Source organism: Vanessa atalanta, chromosome 27, assembly GCF_905147765.1.
Source record: "Vanessa atalanta chromosome 27, ilVanAtal1.2, whole genome shotgun sequence".
Taxonomy (NCBI): Eukaryota; Metazoa; Arthropoda; class Insecta; order Lepidoptera; family Nymphalidae; genus Vanessa; species Vanessa atalanta.
The window spans coordinates 3,095,143-3,120,796 of NC_061897.1; the positions used below are offsets into that span (position 1 = coordinate 3,095,143).

The 25,654-nt window shown below is 31.0% G+C and overlaps 1 protein-coding gene across 3 annotated transcripts in view; it reads left to right on the plus strand.

The window, feature by feature from the left end:
- Positions 1-4,289: 4,289 nt before the first annotated feature.
- The window catches only part of LOC125074367 (homeotic protein distal-less), a 99,646-nt gene continuing 78,281 nt past the window's right edge, over positions 4,290-25,654 (plus strand). For all 3 annotated transcript variants that reach the window (XM_047685674.1, XM_047685671.1, XM_047685672.1), the window contains exons 1-2: positions 4,290-4,910; positions 23,728-24,216. In XM_047685674.1, the coding sequence (XP_047541630.1) occupies positions 23,886-24,216 (331 nt within the window). In that variant the 5' untranslated portion in view covers positions 4,290-4,910; positions 23,728-23,885. The remainder of the gene's footprint in view (positions 4,911-23,727; positions 24,217-25,654) is intronic.

Sequence of the window (25,654 nt, forward strand, 5' to 3'; positions counted from 1 at the left end):
CTTCGGGGCCCTCTCAGGATGGGGGCCCTGGGCACGTGCCCCATGTGCCCTATGGTAAAGACGGCAATGATGATGTTATGTGATTAAAATCATAGCGGTTATTATCAAAGGAGAGTTAACTGTGCAGGAGTCGTTGCAGTGCAAGTGTATGTGTGTGTGTGTGTGTGGAAACACAACTGCTTTATCTATTTTCTTACTCTCATAATCGCTTGGAATAGAACTGCGATACGATCGACATACTTCAGAATTAAGACTCCCATCTCCATTAACCTAAAACTTGGGAACTAAGTTATTATATTCCTTGTGCCTGTTACAATGGCTATACTGTTCAAACCGAAACTCACTAAATATGGCATATTTATACTAAGTATGGCATGTTGGTAGAATTTCTGATTAGTGGGTTAACCCACCCTTAAAATTGGAATACAACAATACTGTGTACCCTATCTAATAATACTGGTACCTACCCAGACGGGCTTTCATAAAACCTTATCACCAAGTATACACTGTACACTTGCTTATTGATACCGCGATGTTACTGTTGGGCGTGACTCTACCCGGGATATAGAGCTACCTAGTTTTATAAAGTTTCCACAAAAAACACAAGTGATAAAAAAAACAAAAGATGGTTGTTATAATGTATGTAAATAGGAACGAAATCTATACTTATTTTGTAAATGCGAAAGTAACTCTCTGTTAACTCTTTACAATTCAGCCGCTGTACAGAGATATAGTTTGAAGTATCAGCGAAGAATATAGGCCCTCTATTTTGATTCACCTCTCCAGTATTTAAAATAAGTGCTTTGGCCTCCGGTTCAACTAGTTAAAGATAATACATATATTAGGTTTATAAGAAAGGTGTTTAAAATGTCTCTGTTCATATTGTGATTTATTTAGGTATGTAGCATATTTGCTCGGTTATATAAGTATAAAATAGACTTACCTAAGCGGCTATAGCCTCTATCACAATTTTTATTGCAATTATTTATATATTATTAAGTCATTAATATAATTTAACATTTGTTCTTAATATTATTACTAATTCGGTTAGAGTGTCTGTGTGTCTTAATGTTTCACCTTTAAAGACGTATCACTTTGTATGTTACCCAAGTCAGATATTAATTTTAAGTGCTTAGTGATAAATTGATGGTGTAACTTTTCCAATAAATAAATAAAATAAAAATGTTTATCAAATTAAAATGAAATTATTCTCTATTCAAATTAGTTATAAAAAAATAAAATTAAAACTCAACCGAATTGTTTGTATGTTTACTTGATGGTGGGTCTTTTCGAAGCCCATCTGGGTAGGTATCAGTAGTATCAGATAGGGTACACAGTTTTGTTGTATTCCAGTTTAACCGTGTAACTAGAGGCACAAGGGACATAACACATTCGTTCCCAAGTTTTTGGCGATGTAAGGATTGTTTGATATTTCTTACACCGTCATTTTCAGTGCTATATATATATATATGTATATGCTACGTCATATATTTCAAGTGACATAGCATCAGGTGTATCATTTGAAAGTCCACATAACTATATAGCCGATAAGAAAAAAAAACAAAACAAAGATCTCTATATGATTTAACAATTGTCTTACTGGCTCACTATCCAGACATTATATATGAATTGTATATATATTAGTAATATAGGTACAAAGAACGAACAATTAATAATTTAATTCATATTAATATTTATTATTAGTTTGTTTTATTTTAATTTTAATTTTGTAATGTTTTATTTAGATTCTATAATATCATATTTATTAATAAATTGTTTAGTTAATTAAAAATATAGACAATAAGTTTTTAAGCAAATGATATATGAATATAAGAAATTGTTTTTAGTGTTTTTTTTTTGTATGTAACATAGTTGTATGTTTTTAATATGTGTGGCATTGATGTACCTATGAATAAATATATAATAAAGAAGAACCGCAAATAAATAAATACTTATTTAAATTTACATTCGTTTGATTACATACCTATATTTATAATATATAATTCAATTGATATTGGTTGATATAGATTTGTATGACAAATGCTAATAAATGTTATCATCTATATAATCTTGTATTGTGTAATATACTTTATTTATGTTTATTTTTTTCTATCCATTTAATCAAGTCGAGTTATTTTTATTTTAATATACGAAAGATAAACGAAAAATTTGACAATAATAAAACGACGAAATTTTTTTTTTTTAAAGATAGTTTAGTTCCTTAAATTTTAAGTTTGACTTTTGATTTTAAAATTAATAACTTACCGTACATTATTTAATAAATGTTTATGATTTAATCATTAGCTTGAATAATTAGAGATTTAATGTGACATATCTTAATGTATATTGTATTAATGTAAAGAAACTCTAATTTTAAGTTAAGCTATTAAGCTCAAAAAGGTATAAATATATAAATGTAGCATTTATCTTTAATATACCTAAGCACCATATACGTAGGTATGTAGAAATACCTTTATTAAATACCTATCTCGATCTAGTTATACTGTTATTAATACCTTGAAACTTTTGTTTGGAATCTAATATACTTATTAAAATTTTATAAAGAAAATGATGTATATAAGTCAGTTGATGTTATATACATATAAATATTAGTTTAATTGTATTTAAATAACCTACCTATGTTATATGTTTATCGGAAAGGAGTGACTGCTGAATTCCTTGTCGGTTCATCTCGGTAGATTCGACATCCCTAACGAGTAACTTTAAATTAAAATTCTTATTGTAAAGTTACAATTAAAATAATTCGGTAACATTTGAATAAAGTATACTTTGATATAATTTTAATCATAAATTAATAATGAGGAAACATAAAATATAATTATATATATATATATATATATATATGTATGTCTATATGTTGTTGCTCTAAGCTCTTAGCTATATATATTACTATATTTTAAACTATATGTTACCTCGGTGAGAACTGACCGTTAGCAAAATGACAATAAAAAAAGTGTCTATTCTGGGCGTGGGACAAAAGATTTTCAATAAGAGACCAGGATATTAACTAATCGACGTTGTCTTGGGTTAGCGGCTATCGGGTTAACATACGATAATATAACCGGTAGGTACTTATACGTGATTCATTGTTATAGTTTAACTAGTACCTATTCGTCGAGTTATTGACAATCGACTATAATCATTGTTGTACTAAATGAATTCAAAGTTTCAAACATTTTTTTTTAATTGTATAACAAAATTTTTATTTTATAAAAAAAGGCACAAATAATACAGCCAAATAAAACTAAAAAAAAAATAAAGGAGAAGAAAGCATTGAACTGTTTCTCTATTCCTATTTATAGCTATATAATAATAAAATATATTCTAATAGATTTCCATCAAAGTTAAATATCTAATGAATTATTGTCTTAAAGATTTATCCGTGTTCCGTGTAATATAACAAAACAAGATCTCTAAATTATTTAACAAAATGTGTCTTACTGGCTACTGTCTATATTATATGTGCAATGTATATATTTATTACATATAATAACATATAAACATATAGGTATGTGGTAAACTGTTCCACTTTAGAATATAATAATAATATATCAAGAAATCAATAGTAAAAATTCTATTACATTACATAGTAATTTTCATCGCATACCATGTAAAGGAAAAATTGCAAGTAGTATGTTATTACTCGAAACTATGTCTATACAACATACTTATTAAATATAGGTAGATATACAACTAAAGTTTTCGACGTACATACAACGAAACATACATATTTACCGACACTCACAATAAACTTATAAACAATGATCTGACCGAGAAAAAAATCGTAACTGACACTCCACAGAATCAAAGACACCGTCACGAAAAAAAAAAACACTTTGTTAAAAAAAAATATAAAAGCCTACGGCCGGAGTCTGGATTGATAGCCGTCTCTCTGCACGTTCTACGAGCCAGCTGGGCGTGGTCAGTATAACAGGTTACTAAAGCACAGAGCACCGCCAAAAAATACCCATAAAAAAATATAATGGCAACCCAGGCGCCGTCGATCGATCCCGCGTCACCAACCCGAACGCTCTGCACGTACAAACGAAAAAAATCGCGCCATTCCAAACCACCAATCACAGCCAAGCCCCGCCCGAATAACGTTCCACCTTCAAACAGGCCGCTCCCCCTGAGCGTCACTAGCGCCACGGAGCCCATACAAGCGGTATAGATCCGTACTAATTAGAAAGAGAGGGGCATACATTGGGCCGTTCGTTTCTCGGACAATTTCCTTCAACCGATCATTAAGTGTTTAAATTCAACAGGAGTTGGTTGTGTCGGATTACTTCGGAGGGGTGCGCTATTAAAATATCTTCAAACATTATCTTTAATTGGACACTTTGTGCTTGTGTGCGTTCGGTGTTTTTTTCCCTAGTGACGTTTCTGTTTTTTCGAAAGTTGATCACTGTTATCATTCGAGTTTAGTGTGCGGTGATAGTCAGTGATTTCTGATTGCGATTTTTAAAATGATCACCGATTAGACTGCGATCGTTATTGACTGAGGACCGAAAATTGTGTTTGTGATTAAAAATGACATCAGGGACGTGATACCAGGGACCGCGGCGAAACGAGTTGCGCGAAACTAAAAAAAAAAAAAATTATGCCACGTGTTCTATAATTGCGAAATTATTTATGGATCGTTAATTAATCTGTAATTATATTTCTGTCCCGTTCTGTCTAATTACCGACAATCATAATTTTGATTTCACGCACAGTGCCGTTAATAATCCGACTTCTTTTGTCGATCATAAATTTAATTATCAAACTAAAAATATTTTCACGAATAAGTGTATAGACAAGTGTTTTTTTTTTTTAAATTGAACTATCTGTGCGTCTTCGATATTGTGATAGTGATGCTGTGTACTGCAATTTAAAGTAACTTCGAAACCGTAAGTTTTTTTTTACTTCCATTAAGCAAAGGACAGCTATTTGTGAGAATTAGCGTTATTTCTATAATTATAGCGTTTAAGCACAATGTGATGTTTAAATATAAGCAATTTTTACTCAAATACAACAATCGATAGTATTAGATACTTCCAAAAATTATACTAACAGTTAATTCCAATTGGAACAAAAAAATAATGGCGGTTTAAGTTTGGATACATATTTGACATGCAGACAATGATATTGTGCCTACATATTATTAAATACGTATATTAGAAATAATAAAATAATTTATTTGTAAAAGATAACATTTCTGACAAAGTTTATAAATGCAGAGAGTGTAGATAAAAAAGTAAAATTAATTTATTGACCGAACTTATAACATAATTTGAATAAGGAATACTTGTGACTGTTAAATGTTCTAGCTTATTCAAATAGAGACACAGAGTTGAATATGTTTTTTTTACACATTAATTTAGAAGCTTAAAAAAATATCATGAATTTATTAAAGTTATATTCTTATTAAAAAATTGTATTAGAAAAATGTCTAACAGGAAACAAAAGATATTGGCTAAAATACAATTCCTTAATAAAACTATCACTATTGTACCTTTGGTCTAAAAAAGGTAAAAAAAAAAATACAAAAAGGAGAACATGTTAGAGCTTCACAACAAATTCAAGCCATCTGGTGAATTAACCTGCTAATACAATCCGGTCTGTTCATCGGCAACCTTTGCCAAATCCATTAAAAAAAAACCTTTTTTACTTAACATCTCGATAAAGAATAATTTTCCTCATAAAGATTATTAATATTTAATAAAACGCTAATGTGGCATAAAAACGTTTTACCTTTTATTTGTATATCTTACGTTCTAGAACAATTCTTAAAAAAAAATAAAAATGACAAAGGATCGTAAAAATTGAACCGCCAAAAATTTGAAATTCGAATAAATACGAAATCATTGTATATTTATTCGATTTTATCGTTAATCATATAAACAAAGTTTGAACTGTTACGAATTTTGTAATCTAAAACGATTTCATTACAGCAATTATATCATAAACACAAGTTTTACTAAAGTGTTGGGTTTCGACAAATCGATAAACATCATATTTTATTCATCGGAATTGACCTACGTTATGTCCCCTAGCCTCCTAAACGTACTTATATTCGAACATCACTTTCGTATAGCGGTCTACACTGTTATGAAAATTTTAATTCGTCCTCAAATAAGTGTAAAAGATTTTCCCCGTTATAAATAAACTAAATTAGCCTTTTTTATATTTGTATTAAAATCTCAAGTAAAAGATTACTTCTAGAAGTATTTTTTTAATTATTCGTTTTTCAAATAATGAGAACATATCCATATCAAAAAATCGAAAGATATTTCTTGTACTTTGTTGAAATACATATTTATAGACGGACAATATATTACTTAAACATATTTTTGATTATTTTCTAAGTAGTTCTAGAATTGAATAGACCTTCTTTGAAAAAATCATATTCTGACATACCTAAAATTAAGCCGTTGTAAAATAAAATGGGGAACCTAATAAATAAAAATATTTGGTTTTTGATTAATTTATACTCGAAATAGAATAAAACGAAATAATTAATTAGTATCTTTATATACTTTTGATTATAGGACATAATACGTGTTAAATATATTTTATGTGACATTACATACAGGATATTTGCCTATATATGAAAAAAAAAAACTAGGCACCTTTATATATAATCGTGTTCTATAATAAAAAAAGAGCGGGAAAAATTGCCGAGGTTGCGTCTTTTGATAGTCAAAGTCAAAGTCAAAAATCTTTATTCAATATAGAAGTGTTTGCACTTGCTTATTGATTGTCAAAAATATACATTTCATAAATAGAACGATGAAACATTTTTTTTAAATGATTCGAAATTAAATGAGTCAAAGGTGCAAGATATTTAGTAAACAATATATCATATTAATATTTTTAAAAGTAATAGTTCAAATAGACTATTAAATCGCGGTCTCTCGTTTCGAACAGGAGTAATTGCCGAGGGCGCAGCCCTACATGGTTATCCATGAAACTCCTCTATATCGTTAAGAGAATTATTAATTTCGCTACATACATACTGATATAAAAAAGAAAATGGCGCGTGCAATATATTTTTGTAAGTGATTTATGAGTTTTATGAACGATTAAATGGTATGTACGTTGCGTGGCTGTATGTTTTTATGCGTAAAGGCGCTAAATAGAGATTGATTACGTTATATAAAAGGAATTAAAAAAATATATAGACGCTTCGAAGTATGTTTGTTTTAAATAAGTTAATTGTAAGTAATTGTTTCGATTGATAAAAAGTTGATATTAGATAACAATTTCATTCAAGATAATCGTGATGGCTTAGTGGATAGAATAGTTTAAACGTCTTCGAAGTTTGATGAGTTTATTTTTTTATTTACAATTATCAATCTCTTGGTAAAGGAAAATATTATTCTGCCACATGTTTAGATATCTATCAACTTATACTGAAATAACATCTCTTTTCTAAAAAGGGGAGGAGGCTTTCGTTAAGCTGTGGGATATATGCGGACTGTTAATTTAGTAAGAATGTTAAATTTTATTTTGTTAAGTAACATGCATTAGCGTCTCCTTAGAATTTAATAAACTTAGAATTAAATGTTAATATATATTTATTGCATATATAAATTTTAGTATATATTGCCATTACCAAAATTAAAGATTTCTTATTCGTCTTCTTATTTCTATTTGAATTATTCTAACTCTTTAAGCTTTTCGAAGCGACGCAATATATTTATATAACCAAACAATTCATTATTAAGTGAAAGAAATGTTCAAAGTGACTCCGTAAAATGAATTAGACAGACAATTTTTTTTTAAATAATTATAAAGACGAAATTTAACAATTCTGGGTATTAACAGGATATTGAAACAAACCATAGACATAAAAGTATTTTTTTAACCGCCATTGAGAAAAACATTGTATTTAAAGTATTTAATAAAAAAGGGCACAAAACGTAAAAAATACCTTTTTTTAATATAAAACACTTACCAAATTGCTTTCTGTATTTCAGCCTTAAATTGTGTTTAATATTTAAAATATTCTAGTGTTCAAAAGTATATTCGTATATGGGACATATCTAAAGGCAATTTCAGAGTAAAAATATTCTTTGAACAACCTTCTTGGCGTGCCTCGAATTTCTTTTTCAAATAAAATCTATAAAATACGTACGTGTTTCTTTGAAAGACCGTAACAAGGAAATAAGTGGTGGTACTATGTGGTAGCTATATATCGTTAGAAGTTTTTGATCTATTCCTGTTTTAATTCTTTGAAATTTAGATAAAAAACCAGTTTATATTTTAAAATTTAATTAAAATGTTCTAAGGTCTTATATATTATGTTGAACATAATTCAATTAAAGAGTGCGTTATTTGGACAATTATAGTGAGCAAAGATTAAGAAATCATCTTGATACTTTCGAAATATTACAAACAAATATTACCACATTTGTAACGTTTTACATTTAATGATTAAAAGCGGCAAGTATCAAACATTATTTTTTTTGTCACCGTTCGATGCCATTTAACAGGATGAAAAAATACCTATCGTATCGAATAGTTTATCAGAAATAAAAAAAAAAATAATTGAAACGATAAAAAAATGTACATCGTATCAAATATTTATCTAAAAATAAAAAACATACCACCATACGTTTCATGAGAAATAAAAATTTTACTTACATTTATTTTATAAAACTATTTCGAAGCTACGAAGCAGGCAGACCGCAAATTGTATTTGACAATTACAAAAAAAAAACATTTCTATCTGAGACGAACTGTGTATATAGCTGTGATTAAAATTTAATACATACGTCATATAAACTCAAAATATAGGCATTATTTTCCCTGCGTTACAGGGCCCGAATTCTAATAACTGACAGACAGTAAACTGACAGTTCATCGCAATCGAATCGAAAAGTATCGATGTCGTTCAGCCGAGTACTTGTACAACCACGAGCATATTGCGGTTCGGCCGATATAAATAATTAGAATTGTTCTTCAGTTACGATTAAGTTGAGGAAGAGCCGGAATCGTATCGATACTATTACAAGTTAGTTGAAATGTCTCAAGTCCATCTAGGTACCAAATAAGCAATGGTGACATTTGTCAAAATTTTTCATTACTTAGTAGGGCTTTGTGCAAGCCCGTCTGGATAGATACCACCCACACATCGGATATTCTACCGCCAAACAACAGTACTCAGTATTGTTGTGTGCCGGTTTGAAGGGTCTGTGAGTCAGTGTAACTACAGGCACAGGGGACATAACATCTTAGTTCCCAAGGTTGGTTTTCGCATTGGTGATGTAAGGGATGATTAATATTTCTTACAGCGCCATTGTCTTTGATGGGCGGTGACCATTAACCATCAGGTGGTCCTTATGCTTGTCGGCTAGTCTATAACATAATAAAAAAAATCATTATATATATTGCTTTGATCGTTTGTTACTAGTAATTGTCATGGCAATCGGTTTATCGGCATTGAAGTTAAAATGTCCCTTTAGATGCGAGATACAGTCCCAATTACATGGTGATCGTTCAAATGGAGTCAAAGTCTGTTCAGAAGCAGATTGACATTCTTATATATAAGAACCTCTCTCATGTCTTATTTGAGGTTAGAGTACTGTGTTGCCTTAATTAAAAAAAAAATTTTGCTGCTTTGCTTAATGCAGGTAAACTCGACGCCATTATTCGGAAATTTCTTTAATAGTAAATCACAACGATTACCATTCTCGATTCTTAGGGCATCCGCACGTTGAGCTCTATAGTAGACAGCCGCAACCACTTAAACATTTAAAAAAAAAAACAATATATTTAATAATTCATAAACAATTAAACGATCCGACGCCATTACGTTTTCATTACTTATAAGATATCTCAATCGGAAATAATACAATGCACTGCGTTGTGCTATTAGTTCTAGTGTAATAATAATTATAAACTGCCATGTTTGATGTATCTTGTACCGCTACAAGATAGCGGTCAAGTTGACGTCGACAGGACGCTAATGTCATAACTAGGTGTTCTATAGAAAATAACTATTAAACTTCAAATAGGACATAAATTTAAAAATACAAATCATTAACACTAAAACCGTTTATTTTTGTTTATTGAACAAATGATTAATGCTTGTTAAAATAATAAAAAAAAAAAATCGTATTCGTACCGTAAAATTTTTAATTATCAAATTAATGTTTGATTTGTACGCTTTCTCTTGTTTCCTACAAAAAGTAAAAAAAAAAACAACAGTTACAGCGAATCCAACAAATTACACGTCCAGTTTTTTAAATAGTTTCAATCTATTCATTCGGCTGTACCTTTCACGATCGTTGCTTTTAATTAAAATAAATGCGTTCTTAAGTATTATCTTAAATAATAAACGTTACTAACACATGTAATTAAAAAAAAAGAGTTCTTAATTTAAATGTATGTCTATATTTTTATTACACATTAATATGTGATTTGTTATAAGTTATGTTTATCTATATAAGTATTAATACGTGAAACAAAACATTTTTACCCATTTGTACGAATATAAAATTTGACACAGATAAAATGTACATAGAGAAGGAATGTGGACTAATATTTTATATAATGAATTAGGAATAAATTAAAAGATAAATCATTACTCACAAACTACCGTGTCTAAACACACACGTATTTAAATATAAAACATGAATAGATTACCTACATGTCAAAGTCAAAAATCAAGCACGCTTTTTTTTTATTGTAATGGTGACAAGGTGTCGTCGAATTGAGCCTTATTTTTATTATCTTACGAATCAATGTACCTATCTTATATTTTTGATAGCAACGAATGCTAGTCGAATTTCAACCAATAAGCGTTCACTAGTATAATTTATTATAAACTAGATACTCATTTTAAATAAAATATCTGAACTTGTGTGAACTGTTATTAAATCATACTGCAAGTATATCGATTATTATTTTTGTTTATAACTCAAATAATTAAAAAAAAAAAAAACGATGGACACGTAGGCCTATACAGATACAAAATGTGTGCGACAAATATGTCCGCATAGTTTGATGACAAAAAATCTTAATTAAAATATCGGTTTTAAAGTGAATTTTTTTTTTTACGAAACATGATTGGACGGTCCCCTTACAACCGTTGGAAGTTTTTAGTAAGAATTTCACATTTTACTAGCAAAGGGGAGACACTACTATAAAACTTAATGACTGTAAGTTTTTTTCTTGTCCGTCTGCGAAGATATTTTTGATCGCTATCTCACGCGAGCGAGATAATCTCTCTTATAACAAGTGATATCATTTGACTTTACTTAAATAAATAAATAATAATCGAAAACTTGTAACATTTCAACCAACGACAGATAGCAAATCAAATTAAATGTAAGTATTTTATTCAAGTGAACTTTACATTAAAGTATTTTTAAATCGTCAATATTTAAACTCTACTAAAATTTTGGTAAGCAGCCTCCAGCGAGAAGAAACGGCAAAAGCACTTAATTTAATGGCAATATGTTGCTAACGCTGAATACAATAAAATTGTACCAATAGGTACTCACTAATATGTTAAACAGCAGCTAGTATAATTGGCAGAATAATATTACATCAAAACGTTTTAACAAAAAAAAAAAAAACGGTCTTCTATAGCATATACACAGTAGCAATCGCGGTTGACTTGCTAGAATTAATTGAAGAGTTCCGTTCTCTGGCTCCGAAACTCATCATCAGATCTCTACGAAATTTAAATGGAATTCGAAATAAACCTCTTTCGAACACAAAATAGATTTTGCAAATCAAATTATGACTTATGCTAGAACATACATAAAAAATAAACATCCTAATTGATTGATAGCATTTTTGTTAAAGGAATGACCAATGACGGCAATATGTATAGGCTTTCTACCACTGACCATCAACTTCACTAGCTTGCATTCCTACCATAGACACGACAATTACTTCCTACACTAAAAATATAACGACAATTACTGACCAACGTCTATGAAGGGTATTACAATATAGCTCGTAGTCCGTCAGTTAAGAGTTCCGGTGACGTCATAGTCTACATCATCGTTGTCTGTGATTCCTATTAAACGATTCCAAATTCGATTTGAATTTAGAATATAATTTTACAAGATTGAATTCTTTAGGATGTTTTTATCTGTAATTAAAGTGGGTATGTCATTTTTATTTATTTATAAATTTGCAGTTCAATCAGAATGTTCTTCGAATGTGGCATCAGTTCTGTAACATGACAGGCGCCATTTTTCTTAAGGTATCATCATTATCCTCCTGCCCTTATCCCGATTTTACTTGAGGGCGGCGCAGCATGTCTTCTTCTTCCATACTTCTCTGTTGGACGTCATCTCACATGTAACATTCCTTCTAAGCATATCTATATAACCATTTTTCCTAAGGTCCATCACTCTGGATAACGTTCCGTTGAATGAGTATTTATTGCCGAATGCCAACAACGATAGTTGAACGTTCTGATTCCTTCTTGCGTTCCAACATTTTCGATCGCCGTCTTTTCGTTCCACGTATTTAACGAATGTATTGACATTCTGTCAAATGCGTCGCTACCGTCGAGTGGCATCGTTGAAATAAAAAAAATAAAAATAGTCCACTTACCGTGAGACAGTCCACCTACTTAAATGTAACTTTCTATTCCCATAATATATACATATATATGACAACGGATGTCGAACTAGTTTCTGATTTAAGATATTAGCCTAGAACTAAATATTAGATAGACCGGCGGAAATGATAGTGCAATCTTTTATCTATCTAAGATTATAGATAACTCACAGATTCGATTCACACATAAAATTATTTTTGTTATCTACTCTTCTTTTTAATAAAACATTTGGTCAATTAAAAAGAAACATTCTATGTCGTATATTATATTAGTTTATTTTTCATAACGGATTCAATAGTATCTGAAGTTAACAAGACATTTGTCAGTACCTACTAATAATAATACTACAACAACTACTACTAAACATCCGGGTACTGTAAGTATCTACATAAAATGTCTTCATTGGACAAAAATAGGATGAAAAATCTTGTTTGATTGTGTCACGAGTACGCAGAAATCAACCAAGTTTCGTCAAAATCGGATTGTTTAGGAACGCAAACAGACAAACATACTTATTTATGTGTAGAAGAGAAGAAGGTATGGTGAGATGAGAAAACGTAGACTTTCATCAAAGATTTCGACCAAACTTCTGAACTTGTGTTAATAATTCATGATTCATGTATTCAAGGAACATCCCAAGGAAATCTATGTTAGGTGATAATGTTAAAAGACCAAACCATGCTGAAATGGAAGCAGAATAGACTAGTGAAAAAGGAGGCCTAGCGACGGCATACACAGAGGCCTTTACATCAAATAATATTAACATGACTCTGTTTTCATAAACGAGACAGAGTGCCTTTTCAAAGTATGAAATGATTGTTGTTAAAGAGAGACAAACATAATTTTATTAACACGTATAGTATAAAATATAATATCAATTGTCACGTCACACGATGGCGTTGAATGATGGCGGCGTTTGTATGTTAGTGGAATTGGCGACGGCGTGTTTAATAACGTCTTCTCTGTCTAATATATATAGTGGTTATTCATCTATCACCCTCTACTCACTACTACTCACTAAGTATAAGTTCAGTTCTGTGCCATCTGAATCCAGTGACTTTCCACTGTTCTCCTGAATACCTGATCTGAGATATCCTGACCGGCTTTTTTCAAATCTTCATTTGACGGTTAACCCTGTAATCCCTCCCCAATTGTTTCCCTATTTATCGTCTAGGGACATTATTCCTGTAAATATCGCTAATGCGACTAAAAACACATATATACTTATTTTACTTTAAGTAAGATGTTTTAAATAGTTATTTTAAGTCACATTAAAGTCAAAAATATATAATTTTAGTACCATCTTACGAGGACTTTTGCTTTATATATGTATATCTTGCTATGTGAATCTACTGGATTCGAAATTTGGTCACAAATATCGTTACTTAGCGTATATAATATCATTCTTTGAGTCTAATTCTTATGTTCGATAAAATTCACAATTAACTGCTTGGGTACCATTCGCTCATAGTAATTTAAGTGGCAGACAGAAATACTATAATTATTGTTGTTTGACGTGAGTGAGCCAGTGTAATAACAGGCACGAGGGATGTACTTAATTTCCATGGTTAGCGATGCATTAACGGTCTAAGAAACTCATCACGATCAGCCTATATCAGTCCACTTCTGGACATTGGCCTCCACAAGGCGCGCCACTGAGCCCGATCTTCGGCCCTTTTCATCCAGTTTCTCCTAGCCACCTTCTGTATATCGTCGCTCCACCGTGCCACAGAGCGTCAAAACTACGCTTGCCAATTTGCGGTATCCACTCTAGAACCTTCTTGCAAACGGCAATCATTTCCCCGACAGATGTGATGATTAATATATGACGCTGGTGAATAATAAATATCACGTGGTTATACAAAATAAGTGATCCAGCAGTATACCTAAGTCAAATATACACCTTTCAAGTTAAAACTTGAATAATATAATGTTGTAATTTCTTAATACTCTTAAGTCGTAAAAGTCGCAATAACTTAAAGCCGGCTGCATCGAAAGTGATAAAACCGAAGATTATTATTGAACATAAGATAAGGACTACCGTAACAATTTTTAATTATTATGATTAACATGACAAACTTAATAAATGTAAATAAATATTTATTAATGGCAACACTAAATTGACTTTAATGAACAGAGACACTGTTTTCGAGGACTTTGACTAAAAGACGCGGTTTTTTTTTTTAATTTCCTCTTACTCAGAAAGCCACGACAGTAGACCAAAATGCCAAATTAAAAAATATAGACTAAATGAAGATGTCGTGATGTTTGATGGGCTATATAATACTAAAGCCTATTCCAATCAAATATAAACAAACTTTAGTTTTACATATTGCATGCAATTTGTTAAACTCTCCTATATATTGCACTACAAAATATTTTTGATTAACATATACTTGTTATATTTACCTGGTAAGGCTTTATATGTCTGGGGAGGTTCCACCCAGTCATCGTATATTGTACCGCAAAGCAGTAATACTAGTATTGTCTGTTTCGGTTTGAAGAGTGAGTGAGCCAGTATAACGAGAGTCACAAGGGACATAACAGTGGTTTCCATGGTTGGTTGGCATTGGCGATGTAAGGAATGGTTAATATTTCTTACGGCACAGTGTGTTCAATAGCTTGAAGGGGTGTGATAAGTATAATTAATAATATTAAAAAAATATTACATAAATTTATATTTCATGTAGTAAAACTCGGTGGGTGTTGACCTGTTTTAAATTTACGATTTGTCATGGCGATCTGTTGAAACTGTGTATTATAAGTCGCAGGACAACGTAATGGCGAGTTACAACAAAGCTTTACAACAAGCCTTTTTAGACATACTTACAATAATTTTGATATAATAGACTGGCAAATGGGCCATTTGACATTCAGACCTTTGGAACTTAGATTTGATGTCTCTTTTGCATGTAGTTACACTGGCTCACTCACGCTCTAATCACACAATTATGTATTACTGTTTGACGGTAGAATATGTAATGAAAGGGTGGTACCTAATCAGGCGGACTTGCACAAAACTTGATTACTTGGTGGTAAGCAACCATGTATGTAATTATTTAATGACATTATCAAATAAAAACAAGTGTATCATATGACGTAAAATATCTAAGATGGCGACTGGCAGCTGTCATTTCGTTACGACGATAATACGTTCTAGAAAACAATTCGCAAATAATACTTTGTTTCATTGGTTCAAAGAAGTTCCTTATTGAATTTGTTTATATTTTTAAACGTTTGTAAAAAAGTATAGTAAAAAGTTAATAAGGGGTTAATCTTATTAAAAAACGTTTAGACGCTGTATAAATGGTCATTAGTTTAAGTGTATATGGAGCTTCTTATAATTATGTTACTTATTTACAGGTGGGTTTAGATAAAGATAAGCAGACGGTACCTAAATAGGTTATAATAAATAGCATTACGAAGATACAGCTCAAGTTTCCTATATTTTTATAGGTTTAAACTTGGAACTCTCGATAGACAAAATTATAAAAAATAAGTGTATGTTACTATACAGCCAAAGGAGTTTTTATTTAAAAACAATTAAAAAGTCAAATAAAATTTAAGTTTAAGAGTTAAATTTATCTTTTCTTGCCGAAAAATATATATTTAAAAGACGTGTTACTATATTTTGATAATTAACTTTGATTAGAATTTATCTTATCATGATTGAGACAACTAATTCTCAAATTTTTCTCTTGTTATTTCGTTAGTTAAAGTCTCATTAGACGATGAAGCCAAATAAATATTGCAATAATTTATGTTTATATAACTATTTCACATGTGGAATACATTTATTCTGATGACAAATTAAATATGTAATAATTAATACGATAGGTTCTTCCAAACAAATTTTGAGTTTAAGGCTACGACTTAAAGACATAATGCCGAAATATATTTTAAAAATAAAACATACCAGAACATTTTTTAAAACCAAAAGTCATACAAATAATTTAAAAATTTTTAATATTTATATATTGCTTAAAGAAAACCTATAAGGTTTATTTTTTTATATGTCCCTCGGATATTACTGTCATATTGTAGAAATTATTGTATTTTTTTTTGTTATGGCAATGATTCGAGATAATTTACCGCCAATTATTCTATTAACTGTGCTGTTATATAAGAATATTCATGTTAGATGATGATGTTAAGGTATTTTTATCGATTCTTAGCTTCGTACTGTATATCTATTTTAATTTTATATTTTATAAAGATGTTTATCTGACAACAATAAAGATATGCATCTGTTATTTAAGGTATTCTAGAATTGCTTATGGCCACAGCTAAAAAAAACAGGATATTGTTTCTGAACTTGTAGAGTCAAATTAAAATTGATATATTTTTTTTTGTTAGAAAATAATTAGACCTATGAAAAAAATAAACGAAGCGTAACGTAAAGAGGTTTTACTGTTAATAACAATAACAACCATATACTAATTTAGTGTGTTAATGGCCAATGAATAAACATCCACACTGTATCAGTCGCCACAAACGTTTGGAACTATTAATCAAGATAGTACAGACATACTTAAGCCCATATTTGTCTTGTATTCGTATCGTTGCTTATTTGTAATTGAATAAATTAATTGCATTATCAACATCACGTTTGAAATATTACGATCTTGAAGGGTCTTGACTTTTGTTAGCGTATTTTAATAATCTCTACATTTTGCGAACTCGCTTGTACGATTTGGTATTTTTTTGGAAAAAAATGCATTTATTTAAAGAAGGCAATGTTGTAATAACCATGATTATTGACTATAGACACCATAAAAAACTAGTATTGCAATAAATTTAAACCAATACTTACAGTATTGGTAGGGTAAAGGCAATGGGATCTATAACGTTATACACCTTCTTCTGTTATTTATCTGGCTCACTGGCTCCTCGGAAGCCGTTGTTCCTGTAGTCAGGACACATTAACTTTCAAAATTTCCACTAAATTTGTATTTCCTTAAGTTCATATCTCATCTAATAATCACTCCAGAAGAAATGCATCGTAATTTTCTATATATATGTCAGCCATCTTGTTTTGGATTAACTTTATAGAATAAGTTTCTTCCTTCTAGTCAATAGGGCATTTACTTTTTAAACTGGAACACAGTGATATAGAGTCTGTCGTTAGATGATGTGATAAGTGGTGTAAGTACCCATCCGAACCAACCAAAACTGACCTGCTCCCGAATAAGATCTACAGGGAAAATGTATGACTGTCATTAGGGCAAAATATATTAGTAGCCATTTCAAACAGATTTTATCGGCGCGTATTAAAGATTCTTATTTAGAAAATTTACCATTATTTATAGCATTATTTTTCAATTTCAATGAAACTTTATAAGTAGATCAGTATGATGCAGACAGTTTGGAAAAGTCATATCGTATTTGCAAAATTTGGGATAATTCATATTCTTTACAGTGACAACATCTATAGGCAAAATTTGCGAAACATATGCCGTCACGACTAGGCGATTACATACTCTTAAATTTGTCTATCAACATTGTAGAGCACATATGTGAACTATAGGCATCAGTGCACAAACAAACATGCTTTCTATTTCCACATAAGTTTCTTGAAAGTGATCAGACAAAACCGATGGTTTTATGATCTGTCTGACACATCAGTAGTTGGTATCAGGGTAGCTTGGTGCTCAGATCAAATAGCCCAGAATGTCGAATCCATTATTAAACAGCTAGCCATTTCTAACGAGGTTCATTTATAAAAATAAACGAGCTGGAATCATTCATGTTAAAAGTACTTAGAAATTTAAGATTCATTAGCTATTGCGCTGCGAACCGTAGTAAGATACTTTTTAACCCTTAACATTGGAAAAACTCTAGCAATAATTAATTTGTTTTTTTTTTTTTTAATTCTGCATATGATAATTGTCAAAGGTTGTGTTAAGATAATGTTTTGATTGTAACATTAAACGATCTAAAACTATATAAATAACAAATGTACATATTGTAATATGTTTTTACAACTTTTTTTTAGAATTTATCGTTGAAAAAAGACGTTATATTAAACTTTAAAATTTCCTATGAAAGTTTACATGATAAAAGGACATTTTAATTTTCAATTGAAGACTGTTATGACATTTCCCGCGTTCAACAAGTAGCCGCCATTACGATATAACTGTCAACTGTCAATAATAATGACAGCTAACACAAAATGGCTTCCATTGACACGCGAAGTGTTTATTAATACGTGGCAATTTGTAATTACAGGTCTCCAACTGTTGTACAATGATAGGTTTCGCCTAGGCATATTTTCTGCTAACAATTTTAATAATAATTTTGTCATCATAGTCGTAAAATTTCTCAGTAAAATTATGTAATTGTAATACTAGGGAAACTATATAATATTACAAATGTTTTGTATTACTGATTGAGTTATTGGTTTTTAAAGGGTAGGGTGTTCTATTTTGATTTAGAGTGGAATAATAAATTTTAAAATAATCTTTTTATGTCGCGCAATTTTTTTTATCGTTAATAGTTTTAATGAACATTTTTAGCACTGGCATTTTATTCACAGCTGAATGTAGAATTCAAATCAACACAACAAAAATACTTTATAGTACCGTTTTAAATAAATATCACAAGGAATTCCTACGCCTATTAAACAAAATATCAAAACGACTTTTCGAAGTTTGAGTTCATACCCTTTTTAATACAAGGCCGCGAACGAAAAAGATATTTATATTGAACGATTATAAAATCGAATCGTATAAAATTATCAAAAACACCGCTCAGTTGTAAGCTATAATATGCATAGATACCGTAACGAATCTACGATTTTAAATCGTAAAACTACCACGCGAACTAATTAGTAACGAAAATAACATTTTATTATCTGTATTGATTAATACTTTTTCAATCGATATATTGATGTCACATTAACTCACTTCGTGATTAAATCTTTTTATCGTACTTGCATAGTTTATTGATTGCTCATCTGTTATCTGTCATCTGTCAAAATATGACAATTTCCTGGTCCAATAAAAGAGGCCATATTTTTGTTATCTATATTTTGTTTTGATTGTAAATATAAATCTTAGTACTTAATGTATTGTTGTTTGGCCCAATATAAATAGAAACTAAGAACATTTGTAAAGTTTTGATATACTATGTTACGCTTAGACACTTGCTGTCCCTTTCGCACTTCATGTCTATAGAAAGAGAGATATATATTTTAATTCTGTAATGTAATTAATACGATTTGTAATAAGAAAGTTATAAACAGAGACAAAATTAAAATAAACGATAAATCAAACTAAGTACGTTTCGCATTCAAAATCCCAGCCACTGAAGCGTTGAAACGATGCAATGAATATTTGATGGCATTTTATGGTCACCAATTATTTATAGGGTGCCTTCTTTCCCATGATTCCTTCGTCTTGGTTCACTTGCTCAATTTATACTGGATTAAATATGCTTATTAGATATATTTAAACATAATTGTATAGATAACACAAAATTAAAATATACTTTATTCCAAACATTATTCCCATAAATTTATTTCAATGTTTTTGGTATTACTTTTTTTATAGTGTAGGTAGTTACGAAGAGATATTAAATATTTCTTACATTGCCTATGCGCCACCAATCTTGTGAGCTAAGATGTTATGTCTCTTGGGCCTGTAGTTGTGGCTGACTCACCTCTCAAATCGTAACAAAAACAATACAAGTATTGCTGTTTGGCGGTAGAACATCTGCTGAGTAGGTTACCTACCGTACTTGCACAAAACTCTACCACCGAGTAAATTAATATACGAAGTAATATTACTTGGAGTTTCGGCAATGTTTACCACTAAAACCAGACCAATACTTTTGCTAATAAACATATTATACCTTACGTTATAGAACAGCTATCTATTTTTAAAAGAATATTTGGAATCAGTAATATTTCTAGAGATACAATTGATCTAATTCTTCTCTGAGGTATAGCCTACTCTAGAATAGCTTTCTTTTATTTAACTTAACCCAGTTAGGTACTGTTCTGCTTTTGAATGTCATTATAATATTCCTTGATATTTAATTTAGGAACAAATTTAAAAAGTCTATCTGTGATTTCCGTTGCGAACCAATGACAGCCTTTTTAAATATTTTAATTCATTTTATTTAACTTCGTCGTTAAAATATTTTTGAGTAGAGTTTTTTTTCTACCGATTACAATATTGCTCTAAATCCGTATTTTTTTTTAAATATATAAACTATATGCTTAAACCTACTTATAAACTTGAAGCGATACGTCGGTACAGTTTCGGTAGTTTAATATTACTTGAACTGTAATCGCTAGAAACTTCTAAACATCCTAATTAATAGGTTTAATATTCCCCATCGTAACTTGTATTAGAATTTGCTTTGTCTTGCCATATTAATATTTATACTCGATTCCTGTAATTCATTGTAAGGGTGGCAAATGTCATGAGGGTCAATATGCAGGTTAAACGTCGACTGAAGCCGGTTTCTGGACGTATTTTTTATTTTTCCTTCGTAATTATAAATTCATCAGTCGTTAGTACTTAAGAGCAATTAAACTAATCCTAGGTTCGACCAGTTTTTATTGTCTAAGGAAGCATTTTATGATTATAAATGCTGTCTAGTTTAGGGTCATTGGAATTTTAAATTGTCATATTTGTTGTTGTTTTTTTTTTTAATTGTCTGTAATTAAAATGGCTTAGGTCCTAATGGAATATTTTATCTTTTAACTTACGTGGTTAATAATCTTTTTGATAGCTTATTAGATCGAAACTAACTGTATCATATCTCTAACTGTATCATTGTCTTCCTTGTTATTCATTATTTGATCGGTTTTATTTTTAATGTGGATATATTTATAATGGCAACACTGAACTTTTTCTAGATCATCTGTTAGAAGTAAATGATTGGAAGTGAAGCGGTGATGATACATTAAAGTGATTTATACGAAAAAAATACTAAATTGACTCTTCATCCAGCCAAAGACATCTAACCAATTCGTAATAATTTTCAATTAAAGTTTACACCAATTAGCTGGCCCTAAACATTATTATTACTGGCATGAGCAATCAACGCGAACACAAACAAACATAAAAAAAAATAACAAAACGATCTGACCCGACCTTTTACAAGCGCCGTCGAGATGTTGAAAAAGAAACCAATGATGAACAAAGATAGATACATTTAAATAGCTTTGAGATAGAAGGGGATGGATGCTGTCGTAATTAACTCAAAGAGCTTGCCGAAAAGGGTTTTTATACCGATTCTTGGGGTCATTTGCTTTGAGGATTGTCGTCCACTGGTTGTGCATCGCTTTGCAATGCTATAAACTGAGACGAAAGTGAGACGAATGAGCTGGTTCAAGTAATCTTGCAATGTACTGACGTTCTCTTACTATTGAAATCATTACCGTGATAATATGTTCAGCTATTACTTGGTGGCTTTCTGTGAGCTCGTGTGGGTAGATACCATCTACTCTACCACTAAATAGCAATATTTAGTATTGTTCTGTCCCAATTTCAAGGGTGAGTGAGCCAGAGTATTAAGAAATACAAGAATTATAACATTTTAATTCCCATTCGTTGACCAATTGGCGATAAAAGTAATGGTTGACATTTATTACAGAGCCAGTATTTTGAGGCGGTGGTGACAACTTACTATCAGGTAGCACATTTGCCTAACCATTAAAAATAAAATAGTTCTATGGTAAAAAGTGCATCGTTTTGCCAGTTCGAGCTATTCGGTGGAATATCATCCTAAGGGCTAACTTTTCTCGCGTTAGTTTTGTGAGAAATTGTTCCTTGAATGGTTTTGAGGCGAGAGCCAATTAGTTTTTTCTAATGAAATAAAAGCAATAAAATTAAATGAGGTACTCTGGCTGGTGAGGATAGCACGGACCACCGAGAATAGCTTATACTGATATCGATTCGCGTTTATTGTTTGAAATAGGTTTACCTATGGTTCTTACAAGATTATGCAGCATATTCTTAACCCGTAAGTTTATGCTGCGTCTGAATTTTATTCAGTTATGAGATTCAGGGGATAAGTATTACACTTATGTTGACACACACTTGTACATTATAACTTATTCTGTAGAGTTGGCTAGCCTCGTATGAGAATAGCCATCTGAAATTAACCAGGATGACATAATGTTGTTTATGATAAAAACTGTTGACAAAACAGAACATTAAATTAATAGCAAAAAAGACAGCAAATTTAGATGGGATCTATATATTGCGGCTTACAAATTTTTAACTATTTTTATTCTCGATTCAAGTAGACTTATAAGAACTTTGAATCGTCATATTACAGTGTTTAATTAAATCTTACCACTGGTTCTCAATGTAGATTCTACCTAGAAGAACCGGCAAGAAACTTAGAAATTACAGATTTTATGCGACAAACAGCTCTATTACCTTGACGCTTCGTTTAAGATTGAATACTTTAATCTTAAATTTGATCGAAAGCTTGAATATTTATTTTTTAAAAACTTTACTGAATTTAATTCATTTTCCTTGTTGCTTTTATCATTTCTGGCAACATTATAGCTATCACGCTTAGTTTGATTTTTTTTTTAAACTTTATTAAAAACGACGGTACTATAACCATTAGCGTCAATAAAATATTTTCGAAATCCAAGTTCTTCGGATCCATCGATTCAATTGAGCGTGACGCACAAATTATTTTCCACAAAACTTACTTTGAACTCGACTGACCCTATGTGGGTGTTTATATCTGTTACCGTTACTCATGATTGCTCGGACTTGAGTATTTTTTTTTTTTAATTTTCATTTATTAAGGGTCACGACCTAAATTATTTTGGGATATAAAAACTATTTTCATTAAGCAAAGATATAAAAATAAACGCGGTATATTTGTTTTAGTTCCACGCGTTGTTATTATGACGAAGTTTAGTGTATTAAATTATAACTTGAATTCTAAGAAAGGGGCTCGTATAAGTAAGAATTTTCGCGTGCTTGCACATGTTGCCCCCATTTTTAAGTGACCAAAAGAAAGAGCCAACGCTATTTGAGTATGTGAATTATTATACACAAATCATAAATATTTCAGCTATATTCTTAGCTCATGAATATTTTTATTATGTTGTTATATTTAGAAGCGATTTTATTAATCTGTATTTTTATTTTTTCCAACAGGCAAACGAAGCGGCAAAATACCAGACGAGCGGCAGAAATCCCTCAAAATTACCCGAATTCAATCCCCAAGCACCAAATCCGGCAACCTGAGTTTCTCAGATCCCTTCGGGCCTCCTCAGTCCTCGGACGGAGGGGGCCCATCCACCCCCCAACCAGCCATGACCACCCAGGAGCTAGATCACCAGCATCACCATTTAGGGGGGTCACAAACGCCACATGACATATCCAATTCCACTAATTCAACTCCAACAAATGTATCCTCTAAATCAGCTTTCATAGAGTTACAGCAACACGGATATGGTCCTTTTAAAGGTGGTTACCAACATCCCCACCATTTTGGGAGTCCGGGTGGTCAACAGAATCCTCATGAAGCCTCGGGGTTTCCGAGCCCTAGGTCTTTAGGGTATCCCTTCCCTCCTATGCATCAGAACACGTATGGTTATCATTTAGGTTCCTACGCTCCACAGTGCGCAAGTCCGCCTAAAGATGGTAAGTCGAACTATTTTCCAAAATAATATCTCTTTTTAAAGCAATCCAAGAGATAAAACTTTTCATAGAACTGTGTCTTTAACACATTTTGTATTCAACCGTAAAATACAATGCTGTATCATTACAGTTCAGTAGATATTTTCAAATTATGTCACAGAACCATAATTTAAGGGAAATTATTTCTGTACGGGCGTGATAATAGTTTCAATAACTATTCTTTATTTTGAAGGCGTGAAACGATGACTTGGGTCATTGTTGCGTTGAATTTTTTTCCCGACACGTGTTATCAGTATTTTATTTTTGAATTTATACAGTACGACACGATATTGAAATTACGCTTTTTCTTGTGTTGTTAGAGAATTAAACAGCAATACTGCACTATCGTGCACTTTTTAATTCGGCTTGAAGGTTTTTACCGTAAAGGGTTTATACCGATATTACATAAAATAAATTAAAGTGACAATCTGTAATTCTTAAAGTCTTACTGAGAGGCTGATGATTCCCCCTGAAGAAGGATTGGATATAACTCCAGCATGCTGTGAACATACCACCATCCATCGATACCACTAAACGCAATTAATTGCCTAGTTTGAAGCCGAATCTTCGGTCAAAATTCATACAGTTGATCTACATTTCTCGATGACTCGTGACTTACCATAAAATAATTTGTGCACTGCCCTTTATTTGATGAACTTTACAATAAAACCACGGTCTTATTTGCGAAAAAAAGTCGTCGATTATTTATCATCGTATCGTGTTAAAGTCTTCAACTTGACGTCAAAACAAATGTCAGTCCTCGACAGTTGTGATACAAGGTCCTTTAATATTCAACGCAAAGAACTATCCCCCTACAATTTAGCTTCTGTGAATTTTTTAAACGCCATCGTCCGCTTACTTGCTTTGTGTTAGACGTATAGATTAGATACTAAAGTGTAGGCTAAAACACAGTAATGATAAAGCGCTTTAATGATAATAAAGTAACTGCTATATTATAAATATTCCGAGAATTATTCATTTATTTAATGTGGAATTGCAAATTCTTTTTTTGAATTTTTAACGGTATTCGAATCGAATGTTTTAAAAGATTGCTTACTTTTTTTCTGTCGTTTTTTCGAAGACACTTAAATCTTAATTAATACATTTAAATGTGTATATATTAAATGCTGCATTTATGCTCAAGACTTTAAATAATTTTACGTAAAAATATTTCAATGATATTTTAATGAATTATTCTGACAATAATTCCAAATCGTGCTTAACTGTTTGTTAAAATAAAGAAACCTACCCAAATCCTATAAGACCTTCGCGTTGGAAAGTAGAAATCGAGAAAGATTCATAGTAACGGATACTGTAAAGGAAAATCGACCTTGGCGTTTTACGCCCGCGTAGAAACTTGTATCGGATGGTGTTAAATTACAACCGAGTTTCCTTTGAACAG